Source organism: Culex quinquefasciatus, chromosome 1 (genome assembly GCF_015732765.1).
Source record: "Culex quinquefasciatus strain JHB chromosome 1, VPISU_Cqui_1.0_pri_paternal, whole genome shotgun sequence".
NCBI lineage: Eukaryota > Metazoa > Arthropoda > Insecta > Diptera > Culicidae > Culex > Culex quinquefasciatus.
Genome location: NC_051861.1, coordinates 21,065,953 through 21,084,243, shown reverse-complemented (window position 1 = coordinate 21,084,243; position 18,291 = coordinate 21,065,953). Strand labels below are relative to the sequence as shown.

At 36.9% G+C, this 18,291-nt stretch overlaps 1 protein-coding gene across 1 annotated transcript in view; it reads right to left on the bottom strand.

Annotated features, from left to right (window-relative positions):
* The window catches only part of LOC6037521 (calexcitin-2), a 105,384-nt gene that overhangs the window by 903 nt on the left and 86,190 nt on the right, over positions 1 to 18,291 (bottom strand). Inside the window, exons 5-6 of the mRNA XM_038248618.1 lie at positions 10,641 to 10,717; positions 1,688 to 1,823 (exon numbers count right to left, since the gene is read on the bottom strand). Coding sequence (XP_038104546.1) covers positions 1,688 to 1,823; positions 10,641 to 10,717 — 213 coding nt within the window. The remainder of the gene's footprint in view (positions 1 to 1,687; positions 1,824 to 10,640; positions 10,718 to 18,291) is intronic.

Here is an 18,291-nt window from a genome sequence, read left to right as displayed (position 1 = left end):
CGTACCAAACGGTGTGCGGTGTGATGGGGGTTTGCTGGTAAAGGAATAGCAAATAGCACAAATCATCCTGAAAACTTAAATTCCGTGGTTACATGTCCGAAATTTAAATTTTGAACAAAATACATACAAAACTGAAACCTAAAATGAAGCAAGATGTAAAAGCCCCAGTTACAGAATTGCAAATGGCTCCATTGCCACACCATTGCGAACCACTTTCGAGGTGAAAAAGCCCAATTCGGGAATTTAATTGATTTTGCACAATTTTCCAATCTAAAGCAGAGCAAACCAAACAAAAAAAAAAGAACCACACTTCAAGTAGATTCTAGTGGGTGTCCATTCCGTGGCTCAGCTACTGTAGTGTTATAGTACTGCTGCATTCCAAAAACAAGTGCATCACCCACAGTGCCAAAATCGCCCGGTTGTGTCCCTTCGTTCGGGGTTGGCTTTTCCCGGGATTGCTGCTTTTGGCAGTGGTCCAACTAGGGCGCAGCCACCGCACGGCACGGTTCTCGGTGGAACATCCAGGTTATATGGTGGCCCGGGGACGCCACGTGGAATGCAGCTGGCGAAATGCTAAACGAGAGCTAAACGACCTGACTGTGGTCTGGACGGTGGGATGTTCAATGGTAAAACTTTCGGAATTCTTAACAAATTTGGTGGACAGCAGCTCTTCAACGAGTGCCCACAGTGCCATGTCCACAGGGAACGCTTTGAAGGTGACTCCCGGGAGTCAAACCCCCAGCGTTGAGGCAGGTTATTTTAATGAAAATTCAATAAATATTTATCGTGATCGGAATAACCAGGTACAAATCCAGAGCCGGAGCTTTGAAATCGTCGATTCCAGTCTATGTTTCATTCAGAGCAGGGCGAAAAGGTGCTTTGAAATGGGACGCCAAATCACCGCGTGTGGCAGATTCGATCGATGGAACCACGGATTTGAACGACATTGCACATTCCGCGCAATCCAGGTCAAATCGTTATCCGATTTCGTCACCGTCGTGCTAACTTGTCGTACGTGCATTTTGGGCCAAATTGAGTTAAGAACGCCATTTTGTGCAACTCACAATGCCTCACCTTTTGTCCATCACAGATCCCCAAAATTTGAATTCAATCCTGAGATATTCAACGAAATCCGAAAAAACTTCGTGCATTATTGTCACTTAACATGTGAAAGTAGTTTCAATCTTGTCGTGCTATCTTGTCACTCCCTGAAAATTGATGTAAGTGCGACAACTGGCCAAAGGGATTTCAGGTCAGAACGGGTTTGTCGCACGTACAAGTTAGACTACCGTGAACATTTGTAATTATAACTCGGGACTCCGGCAACCAACTTCAAAGCACAAAATGGTCAGCCAAACAAAAGGCGTTTGTTGTTGTTTACATTGCGTGTTTTCGTTTTTGTTCATTCAAGGTCAAACATTAAAACGCGTTTTTCTCGGAACGTCGAAATGGCGGGTGCGACAAGATAGCACGATGACGTCTATTTGTAAATGAATAAATAATGCAGGAGCTGGTGAGATTGCACACAAGATTGTTGGAGGGATTTAAAATTATTTTGAAATATCAACAGATAATACAACTACTTCAACTGGTTTTCCTTTGCGGAATGAATCCCGATACACAACATTTCATGAAATAATAAAACACAGCAAATCAAATAAAGAACAAACCAACAGTGCCAACTCACCTGCGCCATCTTGCCGAACGCATCCCGGCACTCCTGCTGGTCCAGGCCGTAGCTGGAGCACACGATCGAGAACTCCTCGGCGTCGATGCCGCCGTCGTTGGAGGCGTCCTCGAGGTCGAACATAAAGTTCATGTATCTGGAAGAAAACAAGGAAAACAAATGGCACATCATCAGCTGGCGAAAAATAAAAGCTTTTGAGCTTGAGCTTTGAAACGAGACGGCCTGATATTAAAAATTTAGTAGGTATGACTCCTTGGAGTGCAAACGAAATTCAAAGGAACTTGTGCTCAGTGTAGTATGAAGAAGTTGACACTTGATTGGGCCTCGAGGAATGCAAAGGGGTGAAATGCAAACGAAACCTCAGATTTAAATTGAATGTCTTGTCTTGGTTTCAATGCTCCGGGGGGAGTCCCATTTGTGTGCTGCCCTGCCAAGAAGTTTTATGGTGAATCACCAAACGAAGCCAGGGAAATGCCAGCCCGAAAACGCTACCAACTGGAATAAAATTGCGGTTGAAGATGTTTGTTTTAACAGTTGTTAAGAAAATTTCCACCCCGAGAATTGGGGGTGGCCTGAAATGTCTGAATTCATTTGCGTTTAAACAAGACAATTTTGGCAAAAATGTTTCTGTCGAGCGCTTGTCGTTAGCGATTTTAATAACCATGTGCGTCACTTGAGATTATGCCATTAACCGTAAAGACCGTAGAGTTTGGCCTTTAATCAATTTGGATTGCGTAAAACTTATTTCATGTTTATTAGAGTGGTGGTGAGTCTTACCAAAGATTGACAACTAAATCTTATAGTTGCCAAGTCAACTTTGAGAAATGGTGTTGGCACACCATTTTTTTTTTAATAAACTTGTTGGAAATTCATAAATCTGTGATTGGATTCAATGGAATCTGATAAATCACGCTTGCTTAAAAAAAATCCATCAACCAATGCTTGAAAAGGGATCTGTCACTGAACGGGACTGCTCGATATTCGATAGAACATTAGGCCTATTCCCGTACTGCAGAATTTTGCAATTCTGCACGAAATCGGCAGCAGAGCGTTCCCGTACTTTTCTGCAACAAAAGTAACTTTTCTCTCAGGCAGAACTTCTGCAATGAGAGAGACAGAAGTTGCAGCAAAACCGTTTCCGTACTTTTCTGCAAGCTCTCTCTTCCCTTTCGTGCTGAAAAGTATCTGCAAGTTGGTATGATGGATATTGAGTACACGCTTACATAAAATTTGCAAGTTGTGTGAAATGAGGCATTTTATTATGAGTTGTAGTAAATTTGATGTTTTATTGTTACTAAATTGAAGTAGTATTTTTGAAGGGACATATGTATGTTTTGAATTGATGGATTGTGGGAAGTTTTTTTTTTTTTAATGAGAACGATTATTATTTTTTTAGTGTTAATATTTTTTTCTATAAATCGATAACTAAAGCCAGTATTACAGCACGGCTAATACCCCATCAAACAATTCATATCATAAAAACAAATTGTTTGAAAAACTTTTAAAAGACACATTTTTATTTGAGTTGAATAAATTTTAAATAAATATTTGTTTAAGGATTAATTTTAAATCTTCAATTGTTTTTGACAAGACTCTTCAACAGACTACATGTGTTAACATAATAGGTACATTTAATTGGCAAATAATAAATTATACCTAAAACGGTGCTACCAATTTGATGTAATTTTGTCGAACGAAGGAGTCAACAAGGAGGAATTGTTTAATTGTTCTAAAATTCGTAAATTGTTAAATTTTTAAATTGTTAAATCTTCAAATTCTGAAATTTTTAAATTCCTAAATTCTTAAATGCCGCCATCTTGAATCATAAAAAAATTACACATTGGAGTCATATTTTAGGTTAGAAACTCAAATTTAGAAGATTTAGAGATTCGATATTTTGGATTTACAACATTTTTAAATTTTACTTATCCTTGAAATTAGAATTTCTTAGATTTTTTGAATTATTAAAGGTTTATGCTTGTTACTATTCAATTATATTAGTTGAACGTACCCGCAACTCTCATGTATAATTTCTATCTAAGCATAGTTTAAAATATCTAGTTACTTAAAAAATGGTACATTTGTCGTGAATTGTGCGCTGCGAGGATAAGATTACCCTCTGAAAATGCAGCGTCATCAGTGCATAATTGGCAAAGGGAGCGCGTGGTCGTAAAAAAATATTCGGAGTGAAAAGTGATTTTTTTTTGTGTGTGCCTTTTTTTCGCATTTTTGTCGTGAATTGTGATATAGTTTTCGATAAAACGATCCGAGTTCGTTAGGTTTATCGCGTAACAAAATTATTTTGATTCATCAAGAACGTCGTGTGGTGCGCTAGTCTTTTTTGTGTTGAAAAGACCTTCCCATAGCTCCGTAGCTCGGAGGGCTTGACGTCGGTTGTTTGTGTGTTAAGCCCTCTCCATAGCATCGTAGCTCGAGAGGCAACGAAAATCAATACCTAATCTAGCTAATAGAAAGAAGATAGGAAGGCACTTGATGATTGAGTTCGTCGCGTCTATTCCGTAACAAATTCATGAACTAAATGATTATATAATTAAAAATCAGACTACGCTATCATTGCAGCATTGCGTTTAACACCTCATACTATAAACAAATATTATTTGGTTTTATCTTTCCACAGCCGGCTGTCTAAGATTAAACCATTTCATTAAAAATTTAACAACAGTTAAACGGGAAATGTCTCATCCGCAGCATCCGATTGCTTGCCTTGAGAAAAAAACATAATACCTTTCAACAAACACTATGATTTTGGGTCGCATCATCATCTTCTATGATGAATCCTGACCAAACACCCTATCCTACTAACAAATTTTCAGGTTCCTGGCGCTTGCGGGGTGTAAGCACAGAGTAAATCAGCTGCCCTAGTAGCAACCTGCGCTAACTAACATTCCCGTCCCTTAAAATCGAGATCTACAAACTGACATGGCGGGCGCCGTTGGTGGCCAATGACTGTTACCTATTCGCAACTGATCTTGCTTTAGCAATCATGGTGTTTTATCTTTTCAGCGCATTCATACATGCTGTTGATAAGGGAAACACCACTAGATCGTCGAAGCCTATGATCAGTAGTGCTGAAAGGATATTACGGTTCTGTTCAGCAACGGAGGGGCAACCATGGGTGATCTCTCATGCTCATGCTCATGCTCATGCTCTAGTTACTTAAAAAATGGTACGTGTTTGATTTTTTAAATAAAATGTTGAGTTGCATAGAACAATAAGTTCAAGAAATAAATTTTTTTATATTTTGAAAAAAAAAAAAATACCCAATTTGAATAAATCCACTCAACTGTGTATAATATTGCCGAAAAAGTACTGGTACGCGCTACCCAGGCAAAAGTTTTGCGGCTTCTCTCCTTACAGAACTTCTGCAAAAGAGAGAGATGAAGAGAGCGAGCTGAAAAGTACGGGAACGTGCTGAAAAAAAGTGACTTATGCTGGCTGCAGAATTCTGCAGAAGCTGCAAAAATTCTGCAATTCTGCAGGTACGGGAATAGACCTATTCTGTCAGCGATCATTTCCCAAAACGATATTTGATCGCTGACACACAACGCCTATCATGACCGTCATTGCTTGGCGACGGTCGATGAACGTAAACACGAAGACGCAACGAACGAAAAACTAGCACCACTCAAGCAGCCGCCCGAACGAGACAACGTGCTCTTTCTCTTTCTCTCGTTTTTGTCTCCCTCTTCCTAGTGTATGCTGCGGGGTGACAGAAATCATATGATTGCTATCATTGGAGAGGTGATTGGAATCTCGGTAGAATGTCAAACGACCGTTCTCTTAGCGATTTTTCTCCTGGAGGGAAGTCAATGCTTGTGTGAGTGACTTTGCGTAGCACTCATTCCTTTGTGTGTGAAACGAACGAAAGTAAAATGTAAACGTTACTTAATCCACCTTTAGGTGGTTGGTGCCTTCCTCACATTCATAAAGTCAATTCATTTAGTAAAAATAGCAACATTCCCCCTTAACATGTTTAACAAATCAACTTTATTACTCATTTCTTTTGATAGGGTTCGCAGACCTTCAATATTTCTGGCTCATCGGCAAGGTCTGATAAAAACCTATTTAACGATAGTTCGCATGAAAGATTCAGACTATATTTCTATCATAATATCTGAAATCCGGCCTCCAAAAGGCTAACTAACGATGGGTCGGAAATCATTTTTATTGAAATATCTGAGATCCGGCCTCCAAAAAGTATATAAATAACACTTAAGTGGTAATAACTTTTGATAGGGTTGTCAGATCCTCGATGTTCTAGGCTCATTTGGATGGTCTTTCAATTATCTAACTAACTAAAGGTCGCATGATGGACCCGGACATAATTTTCATTGGAATATCTGAGATCCGGCCTCCAAAAAGTGTATAAATAACACTTAAGTGCTAATAACTTGTGATAGGGTGGTCAGATCCTTGATGTTTGAGGCTCATTTGAAAGGTCTTTCAATTATCTAACTAACGACAGGTCGCGTGATGGACCCGAACATCATTTCATTGAAATATCTGAGATCCGGCCTCCAAAAAGTGTATAAATAACACTGAAGTGCTAATAACTTTTGTTAGGGTTGTCAGATCTTCAATGTTTTGGGCTCATTGGCAAGGTCTTTTTAATACCTTTCTGAAAATGTATAACATGATAGGTTTTATTGCAAAAACCACCCTTTTTACAATCTTCCGGACATGCGCCAAAATCGTTTTTTTAGCATAACGTTTGAAGTACTTAACTAAACTTGCTGATTTTAAATAGAGACCTATGGGACCCCAAGACGGATCGAATGAGACTAATACGGTCAAAATCCGTTCATCTAGTCCGGAGATAATCGAGTGACATTTTTTGTGTCCACCCACCTACACACATCCACACAGACATTTGCTCAGGACATGATTCTGAGTCGATATGTATACGTAAAGGTGGGTCTACCAGGTCAAATTAATAAGTTCATTTTTCGAGTGATTTTATAGCCTTTCCTCAGTTATTCTGTCAGTTGTTGTTCTGTCAGTTATCACAAACAAAGTCGAAATTTCGCAAGCCCTGCCGTCAACTCACATGGCAGTTGGTCCGAACACGGTGCTAAAATACCGTTATTATGAAAAAAAAAAAAAAAAAAATTCAAAATATTGGGGTCTATCTATTCCTTACACCTCAGGGCACCTCTGAAAAAAATCTCTGATGTAGCTTTCGAGATACAGCACATTTAAGATGTTAAATTCTATTTTTTTTCTAAGAAAATCTTAAATTGCTTTACAATTTCGACATTTTTAAGAATATGCAATTCGAGATAATAATGCCATTTGCTTCTGATGACTGTTGAGTATAACTGGACAGAGTTTCAAAAGGCTTGCCGATGTATATTCTATTATTTTCAACTTTTTCGAAAAAATCAACAATTTCCTAACAACTTATCTGAAACTCAGAATCTACATCAGCTAACTTTCTGAAACTTGGCCCAGATATACTCAACAGTCATCGGAAGCAAATGGCATAATTATTTCGAATTGTATATCCTTTAAAATATCGAAATTGTAAGGCAATTGTAAATTTTCTTAGAAAAAAATCGGATGTAACATCTTAAAAGGGCTGTATCACGAAAACTACTTCAGCGAATGTTTTTATTTTTTGCTCAGAGGTGCGATAGGTCGATAGATCCCAAAATCTCGGATTGCATTTTTTTTATAATTACGGTGTTTTGAGCATCAAGCCGACCCTTCTTTGATTTGCATGAAACTTTGTCCTAAAAGGGTAATTATGATCCCTGGTCCATTTTTCGGTATTTCGTGATGGATGGGTGGTACGAAACTTTTGCGAAAAAAGAATATTACTGATGAATTCTATTAGGAGTAATATTCAACCACCCAAATTATCAGCCATCCAAATAATTATTTTTACTCGGTAGATTTTCTAACATTATTTTTAATATTGTTAAAAGAAAATCAACATGACAGAAGGGTTCGAAATTTATTTAAACAAAAAATCCCCCAAACTCAATATTTGAGCTCCAAACAACCCGTATCACGCTCACAGTGGGAAACCTCCCACATTTTTGGACAGGAAACCGCATGATTTACGGGCCGGAAAAGTTTACATTTATTGCTGGCCCGCCGGGGACGGTTTTCCGATTTTATTGGTTTCCCCCAAAGTCACCGAAATCCAATCAAACCCGCAATCGGGATGGGTTAACTTTTGTTAAAAATCAGCGAGGTGGGGATGCTTTTCCAGGTTGGCTTGTAACAACAACGTCGAATAACGAACAATTTTGCGATAAAACCCAAGCTTGTGTTGTTATTAAACCGATCAATTTGGGCGGGTTTTCCAGTGATAAAATTTGCTGGAATATTAAATCAATATGAGTACGTGAAACGTTGTTGGATTTAATGAAAGACGATTTAATTGAATAAATGTGTATAGAATGGAGCTCAGAGGTGAAATAAAAAGATTGAGTTTAAAAATTCTGCTAAAATATTTGTCAAATTTCACCACAAAGCCATCTGCGGTTAACGACGATACTTCTAACCAGTCTGACATAACACCGCTCTTACTCACGCATATAAATTGATATCGTTCCTGTCTGATGCCTGCTATTTGAGGTTTGTGATGTGAAACAGTTAAGGGTTTAACATGATACATGATTGGATATTCAAATTCCAAAATGGCAATGAGTCAAATGGTAATGTTCTTTCTTCTAAAGCTTCAAAATTATGTGTTCCAGCATCGCAGTTCACTCCAAAAGCAGCTCATTCGGAGTAGATAAACAACTTTTCACTTCCTCCAAACAAGCACCTTCCTTGAAGTTCGGTCGGAGATGATTAAATTTTCTATGTTAAGGCTCCATGAATACTCGACAAGGAATGCTCGGATCGCCAAAACTGGAGCAAGCAGATTGGATATTGGAAATTCAATTTTGCACCTCGTAAAAGTTGCCTTCTTGTTGGAGCAGCAGCAAGCAGCTTTAAATTTTGCAAATACTTGTTTACTGGGAGATGAAGTTAAGTGTAAGGAATTTGGTGCAGGGTAGCTGTTTTGCAGTTTTATCTAAGAAACACGACCTAAGAGTAATAGAAGTAAGCGTTATTGCCTCTCAACCAGTCGGCCTGGGTTCGATCCCAGAACTGCCGTTTTACGGCGATATGATGTATACGCCATTGAGATGATTTTGCTGTAGACACGATTTTCTGTTTTTGTTCATTTATTCAATTCAAAATGACTAATTTGAGGTCTGCTCTGTAGAAACTGTTAAAAAGTACATTAAAAATGTGGCCCCTACAAAATTTCTTGTTTTTTCCTATTCTCTACGATTTTAAACCACAAACATCATTTGGCCGAAAAAATAGCAATAAAAAATCACTACTTTTCCTGCCCAATGATGTATGTATACATTGCTCGATCAAAGCTGGCTTTATTTTTTGTGCCAGCTATTTTGATAGCTGAGTGGATCCCGTAATGCATTGTCCAAGTGGATACTTTAAGGGGGGGGGAGGTTTTAGGGAGCGTTCTTTTATTACGTAACGCAGTTGGGGGGAGGGGGTTGGAGGCCGTGTTATGCTCCATACAAATGTTTTAAAATTTGTATGGAAATTTTGTTACGAGGGGGGATCTAAAAATCAGATTTTTTGCGTTACGTAATAAAAGAATGCTCCCTTAGCGATTGTCTATGCTCCATAAACACATTTTTTGCATGAACAATTGTCAGCAAGGGAGCTGGGTGGGTCTAGAATTTTCAAAAAAGTGTCTACGTGGATGTGGATAAGGTGTCATCCATTAAGTACGTCACATTAAAATCAGCCAAAATTTACTTCACCACCCTTTGCTTTTAACACGCAACGTCACGCTTTCTCAAAACCCCCCTCTTCTCTCAGAACGTGACGTACTTTATGGATGATGCCTAATGGACGTCCCCTTAAGAATTAAATCGAAATAATGTAATAAAATATTGCCCAGTCTTGATTTGGTCCCAAAACCTCAAATCAACATTCAAACAGTATTGAATTTGGTTTCTATCAATTCTCAATGTATACATACATCATGATGAGTAAAATTGGCGTATACATCATTGTTTGTTTGCTTAATAAAATGGGCCCCAGAGCAGTTTTTTGAAAAATTCTTTCGTCAGGAGGTAGCTTTTAACATTCTTTATCAGACTGTACAATAAAATTGAAAATGTCCAAAATGGCGTATACATCATATCGCCGTAAAACGGCAGAGAAGGTCTAGGTGGCATTTTTCGAGACGAGATTTGTTTGACCACGCCTTCCGTCGGATGGGGAAGTAAATGTTGGCCCCGGTCTAACCTAGAGGTTAGGTCGATAGCTCAGTCCAGGTGTAGGAGTCGTCTCCCTGGGTCCTGCCTCGGTGGAGTCGCTGGTAGGCAGTTGGACTAACAGTCCAAAGATCGTCAGTTCGAATCCCGGGGTGGATGGAAGCTTAGGTGTAAAAAGAGGATTGCAATTGCCTCAAAAATCAAGCCTTCGGACACTTAGTTTCGAGTATGAATCTCGCAATCGAGAACGCGAAGGCAATGCTGTAGAGCGAATAATTTGATTTGATATTTTTAGATTTCCAAGGACGAATACAAAAAAATGGACTTAGAGGTGGAGCAAAATAATTTGAGGTTGGAGTAGGAGATTAGGACTAGTAGTAAAAGACTACGAAAGCAAGATCTTCTGTGATTACTCTTAGCTTTAAGAACAATGTAATTACAATAGCCGACTCGGTTTAAACCAGGTCCCTGTACCGAAAAAGACCTTTTAAAAACAATTTTATGAAAAAATAGGAGTTAAAATTAGAGTCAGAGTAAGATACAGAGTCGCAGCAGAAAAATTGTAATTCAGGAATTTTTAAGTAATGGCAGAATTAAAAGACGCGAAATTTAGAAATATTAAAAATAAACTGCTTCTTGACAATGTGCACGTCAGTCACATCCTTTTCTAAACTCACCTGAGCTGCCAATCCAGCACCGAGTCCGGATCCCGGGCGTACTCGTCCCACATTTTGCACCACTCCTCGACCGAGACCTGCAAAAAACCAGAACGAGATAGAGCGATAAGTTATACATGCGGCACAGGAAACTGCCAGCGGGAGCCGGAAAATACAGCATCGTGATTCGGTTATGCCAAGCTAGATCATTACTCCCTTTTGAAATGTTTCGCCAGCAAAAGCTTCCATCCGTTGATGGAGCCACCAAATAGCGATGTTTACTCAGTGGAAACGTTTGCGTTACTTCTCACAGAACTTTACAATAACAACATCACATTTGCTCTACACGTAAAGTTGACTCAAAGCTGAGTAATGTAAGCAGACAAACATGCCATTCAAATGTAATTTTGAATAAATTTTCAAACTACTTTTCCGTCCTTAAACCTCCCATGGTTAAATCCAAAGCAGATGATTTTTGCGCGAAATAAAAGCTACCAAACTTGATGATAACCTCATCAATAGGTCGTAAAATAACCCCCCTCGTCGAACGATGCAGAAATTAACGGCGGGACTAAACTTAATTCCGTTAATACGAAAACTTTGGCCCGTGCAGCGACAATAACAAACCAATGCGTCGTTAAATGTGGCCGGATGATGAAGGGACCAGATATCGATTAAGGCGGGTAATAAAATCGAAAATCTTGGCCAAAGTGTCTATTAATTGATTGATTTCCCGGGCAGACGGTAATAACAAAATTAATAATATTTCAATAACAAATCCTGTTAAAATAACAAAAAGTGTTATTATTTTATCCTGAAGTTCAATTTCAAGAAGAAAAAATAATAACAGTTTCTGATAAAATAACAAAATTTGGTATTGAAGTGATATTATATTGAAAATGTTTAATAACACGCTAATAAGAGAAAATGTTATACATTTCAAAAACTCTCCTAATAACAAAATTTGTTATTCGTTAGGTATACTGACATAGAAATAAAATTACCATAAATCGCACAAATGGAAAAGTTTCTAAGTGTCCATAACACAATCTGTTATTATTTTTTCTTTTGTTAAATATGTTTAGATCTTTGGGATAATTTTGTCTAATTTCGTCGGGGTCATTATTTTGGCCATGAAATGGGGTCCTTAAGCTAAAATTATTCTAAAAAGTTGAAATTTTGAAAGCTGATTTTTTTTTAATTATTTGATATACCCCCTAAAGGACTTTGTTTAAAATGGTTAGAACTATGGGATAATTTTGACCAATTTCGTCAGTGTCATTATTTTGGCCATGAAATGGGGTCCATAAGCTAAATTATTCTAAAAAGTTGAAATTTTGAAAGTTGATTTTTAAATTATTTGATATACCCCTAAAGGACTTTGTTTAAAATGGTTAGAACTATGGGATAATTTTGACCAATTTCGTCAGGGTCATTATTTTGATCATGAAATGGGGTCCTTAAGCTTAAATTATTCCAAAAAATTGAAATTTTGAAAGTTGTTTTTTTTTTAATTATTCGGGACTTTGCTAAAATTGGCTAGAACTATGGGATAATTTTGATCAATTTCGTCGGGATCATTATTTTGGCCATGAAATGGGGTCCTTAAGCTGAAATTATTCTGAAATATTGAAATATTGAAAGTTGATTTTTTAATTATTTGATATACCCCCTAAGGGACTTTGCTAAAATTGGCTAGAACTATGGGATAATTTTGACCAATTTCGTCAGGGTCATTATTTTGGCCATGAAATGGGGTCCTTAAGCTGAAATTATTCTGAAAAGTTGAAATTTTGGAAGTTGATTTTTTTAATTATTTGATATACCCCCTAAGGGTATTTGCTAATATTGGCTAGAACTATGAAATAATTTTGACCATTTATTTCACCATGAAATCGGGTTTCAAGCTAAAATTAATCCGATAAAATTAACTTTTGAGAGTTCATTTTTTTAATTTTGTTATATTCCCTAATGGAATTGATTTATTTATTGACAATTATTGAAGTGTGAATAACAAAAACTGTTATTATTTTCACAGAGCCAGGAAGTCAGAGCTGATGTTGAAGTTCGAGCTGGTGTGAGACCTCGGAGACTGCATCGGATTCAGCAAATTTTCAGTAACTTTTACTTGGAGTCGGAATCTGTGAAGTCGGGTATTTTTGGAGAGCTGAAATCGTCGTTGACGTCATATCCTGCATCCAGAGTCGGAGTTGTCTTCAAAGTATGGATTCAAAGTCGCTTGGAGGTACCCGACTCTGCAGCCCTGACTAGTACAGAGGAGTTATGGCAACTGCAGGTTTATTTGCAAATTACAAATAAACCAAAACAATAACTTTTTTTGTTATGGAGACATACCAGTTCAATAACATTTTTTGTTATTATGCTGCTCCATCTCTCCGCACAAAATAACAAATCTTGTTATTCTTCGATGATTCCTTCTGTGTTATTGGTTTGTTATTGCAATAACAACATAATAACAATTTAAGTTATTCTTCGTACAAATCTTTGTTATTGATTTGTGTTATTTTAACAACTAATCCGATCATCCCAATAACATATTTCGATCTTCTCACAATATCAAAAACTGACCTTCCCAAGTTATTTCCGTCTGCTCGGGTTTTTTTGTTGGTTGGAATGTTGTTAGGGGAAAAGCTATCAGATTTGGATTAGCCTGTTGGTTATGATTAGGCTCAAAAAATGCAAATTTCACGGGGACCTCAATTTCAAAACACCAAATTTCACGCAAATTTCGCGGAACGTGATTTTTTTAGAATAACTCTGAAAATCTTATATTTAAATCACAGAAACAACTTTTTATGCTTTTATTACTCTGAAAATCTTATATTTAAATCACAGAAACAACTTTTTATGCTTATACATTATTCTTCAATAAACTAAAAAAAAGTACCTTATTTTGAACGTGACACAAAAAAAATCTCATAATTTTCAAAAAAGTTTGCACCTGCTATATATCTTCGAAACAAAATGTAGGGCATGCGTTTTCTAATTTACTGAACTGCTTTTTTAATATTCGACTAATAAAGCTAAAATGTTTTCGCAGATTTGCTTCTGTTTTATCATTTTAATTTTTTTTTAATTTCATATCAAAGCTAGATTGAACAAACTTGTTTAACCAAAATGACTAAAATAATTTGAATTTTCTGCGACAGTTAGCCCATTAAAAATAATGTTTAAAGTTTTCATCTAACTTATCAAAAACTTAATTTTAAATCAATAGACAAAAATAATATAATTTGTAACGAAATCGTAATTTTCAATTCAAAATGAGAAGAAAAAACAAAAAAAGGAGTATTTTTTAACTTTCACGGGAATCATCAACCCAAATATTCAAATATTGTTAAAATTGAACAGGACTCAGAAAAATATCTGAAATGTTCTAAAAGGTGATTTTAAAGATAAAAAATAATCTTCATTTTATTTGAATAAATCAAAGCTGTATTATTTATTCTACTCAAACAATACCTTTCAAATAAAATAGCAGCTAAATGTTTGAAAATATTACTAAATTTAGTTAATTTCTAAAAAACTGAACAATTCTTCAACTGGTTCAATAGCTTATAGCTTATTAGATCTTTTAAAAAAAAACTTTAGATTTCAAGCTTTTCAATTGAAAACTAATAATATTTACTTAAATAGTCTGTGTGGCTCAAATATTTATTGTTTTGTTATTTAAAGTAATGATTTGAGAAAATTGATAAATTTGACGAAGTAAAGGCCGTCTACGAAATCGTCAAAAATCACTAACTCTATATTAGTAATTGAACCAGGGTGTTCACTCGCTTAACTTTACAGTAATTCATAAGATTATGTTTATTCCTATTTGAGTTTGATAAATTATTTTGAGAAATATCGTTACAGTTTCACACAAACTTGCAATTTCACGGGATTTCGCGGAAAAAGCCAAATTTCGCGGATTTCACGCTTTCCGCGAAATCGTGAAATTTCACTAACCCTACCCAAGTAACAAGCAAAATGCCTTTACTTCTTAACAGGTTTTATAAAAGGTTTGAAATTTGCCTTTCTGTTTTATGAAAACATTGATCAAAACTTGCTGGGTTTATGATACGAAAGTTTTAAAAATATCTTTAAGAATACTTTAAGAGCATGGAACATAGTTTTATATCACACTTCATTGTTTCTCTTAAAGCTATCCCAGAGAGGTTATTTATAAGACTTTTAAGCATTGTCAAAACTGCTTTGAAACTAAATTAAAACTACTCTGTTCTATGAAAGCATATTTCCAGATTATTTGAACTTGATCTGTCAAATCACATTTTTTGTACAGTCGGTCGGTTTAGTGTCAAAGAAACTTTTACCAAAATTTGTGATCCCGGTAAACAAGTGATACTTTTCGCCCGTTTCCGGCTCCAGCGCGGATGTAACGGAGTACACCTATCCGAGGGTGATCGAGTACATGCAGATTTGGTCCATTGACATGCATGGGCAGTAGATGTTTTTTTTCCGGCACGTGTTGATCGAGTAACACGAGAATCATCATGGGCGCCGATTCCGTAGCTACCGTGAAGCCGACGGGCAGAATCGACAAGCTACAAATCATCAGTTAGGCCATCCGTTTGTCCGTCAGAGCCTTTCGAGGATAAGCTGGATAAGGCGTTCCGAGAAGCGGATAAATTCGTCGCGGAGTGCTAGTGTTTTAACGTTGGTCTAGTGTTGTTTATTAAAATCAGAGTTGTTGTGTCGACGGTAAATTCCTTTATGCGAGGAAAACTTATGATGATCCCAATCAAATAAATAAATAAAGAATATGAAAAAAATGTATTTTGTTTTTTATCCAACGATGAAAAAATAACCATAAAAAACGTTTTGGATCTACCTCCTGCTAACTAAAATTCGCATGCGCTACGGTCGCAGTACTACGCCTTTTGCTCTTGGTTAAAATCGCCTTAAAGCTCACTGCAGTCTACATGTTCTTGCTTAATCTTGAACAAGAGCTTCGCAAGAAACAAAGCTCTTAAAGTTTCTTGTACAAGAGCTTCTTAAGAAAAATTGCCCTAATAACTGCTTTGAGTAAGAGAGAATAGTTTTTATGAGTTCAGCCATATTAACACGAAAAAGCAACGGCCAAAAATGGAAGCCATGTTGATTTTTCAGAAAAAAAAATAATTAATCGGTCCATCAAAATAAAAAATCGATGCAATTTTGAACGATTCATGCCTTCGATGCATATTTTTTCGAGGTATCTAAGAAAACTGACCAGTAAAATTTTGATGGCAAGAATTTTTCAGTTAGAACGGCTGCGTAAAGTCACAGTAATTTATTATTTTGATATTATTTTATAGTTATCAATATAATTTTATCTTTTTTCATTGGCCATTTGTGATTTATTTCATAAAGAATTATTGAATTTAACGAGATTATAATTAGAACTGATTTTCCTTCGACAAATCAATTTTATCTTCAACGAGAGAAAACATCTGTAATGAAAGTTTATTTCAGTCTTGAAAACCTCTTCTGTGCGGTTATAAATTTAAGAAGCTTGAGCATAAGTTTTATTTAAGCAATTAAATACACCTGCAGAGTGTTTTAAAAATCAATGTCTATGCTGATGAGTTTTAGATGACTCCTAATAAATGGTCATGATAACCTCCTAAAATAGTCCACTTTGCTTTTAACTCAGGTTTAATGCTGATTTATTGTTGTCCTGGAGATAAAATGGCTTTATGGTCATTTTTAGCAAAGATAACTTCAATCTCTCCTCAAGATAGGTACAAAACTGAAAATGTTACTTGGGTAGTTATGATAAATCAATAACAAAGCCAATTTTTCAAAAAATGGGTTGTGGGAATTTTACGACGTTCACGTATTGTAACGAACAATCGTTCAAGAGTTTCACGTGAAGTTTTCACACGCAAACGAGACAAGGCAGCTTCCGCTGGCACCGTGCCAGCCGAAGAAAAGATGTGCAAAATGTTGTGGACAAAAGTTATTATGTTGAAATGTTGTTAATAAAGCTTTTGCTTACCTCACCTTACCGAGGAAAGGCTATAAAATCACTTGAAAAACGAAATTCTTAATTTGACCTCCTAGACCCATCTTCATGTATACATATCGACTCAGAATCATGTGTATGTCTGTAAGTCCGTGCACCAAAAAATATGCACTCGATTATCTCCGGACTGGCTGAACCAATTTGGACCGTTTTAGTCTCATTCGATCCGTCTTGGGGTCCCACAAGTCCCTAGTTAATATTAAGAAGTTTTGATAAGTACGTCAAAGGACTGGCAACCCGGCCATCATCGCGAGTGCACGCAGTTTTTTGGGACGATAATTTTGTTCTGCTAAAACTTGTGTTTAAGCTATAAAATATTTGGTTTATTTCGCACAGCGCGTGTGTGCAACGCCGAACCATCCGTTGTGCGTCAATTCCGTTGAGATCACGGCGGAAAAATAGTGAAATTTTGAGAAATTTATTTCTTGGAGAAGTTTGTTTAACCCCAAAGCGGGGACTACGCCCTCCGGCAAGCGTCGCGAATGTTTTTTTTCGTTCGGTGTTTTGTAAGAGCGAGACAAAACTATTGTGTGTGTGGCGTGTTATCGAAGAAATGTGTGAAAGATCACGAAGTGAGAGTGAGGATTTTGAAGTGATTGAGAAGAGCCGCCTTCCCGGATTTCATCTTGCCTTTTCCCCGGAAGTGGGATTTGAGTTCCGTAACAGCGGTGGACGGTGCTAGCAGAGGCGGGCAGCGTGGAGGGTGGTGGCTTGGAGGCACATTGGGAGAGAGCGAGACGGGCTGGAATGTTGTTCATTGAAGTTTCGCGACGGCAACGAGATCGACGAGTTCCGGGTGAGATCTTTCCAAAATGTTCTATCTTTGTCCAATCGTCCTCTTCTCCTTTTCTTTAAATCGTTTTTCCTCTGGATTTGAGAGAGCGAGATGAGCGTGTCAGCTTTCACGTCCAAGCTGTCAAAAATAACAGTGGACGCAGAAAAATAGAATTGAGAGTAGTACAGACTTTTATTAATTTTGTAGCAGATTCCAGTTTTTGTCCTTACAGATTTCTTTACAGGAACTAAAATTATCTTATGAGGGAGCGTTATTTTATTACGTAATTAGAGGAGCTGCTATTTTTCATTTTTAGTTATCTTTGTTAACCTCGTTAACCTACGCCTCTCGTTTGTGTTTGTTTTTTGTTCTGCTCCTTTTGTTTCGCGTCGCGTGCACAACAAATGAAGGTATTGTACTAACATTCGTACCCACTTTCCCGTGGTTGATTCGGCTAAGTTGGTTCGATTTGCGATGCGTTTTCGGTCTGTTTGTTGCCTTTTTCGGCCACGGTGCAAGTAGATTCATTAGAATCATTTCGGAATGCTCCGCGTATTTTGCGTAACTTGTACTGCCAATTTATATTTTTATTTATGCATAAATTGCATTTTTATTCATGAATGGTTTAGCCATAGTCTGTTTGTCTTCGTCAACATTTGAATTTATTCAAAGGATCCCTTATTTCCACAGCCGGCTGTCTAATATTGGATCTTAAACAAATATTCGCGTCGGGATAAAGTGTTAAACATTCACCAACTAAATGACAACGGTCTCAACAGCAACATCTTATTGCTTGACTTGAGAATAAAATTCAATCTGATAAAAATACTAATTTCACCAATTTGACTAAACGGGAATTGTCTCAA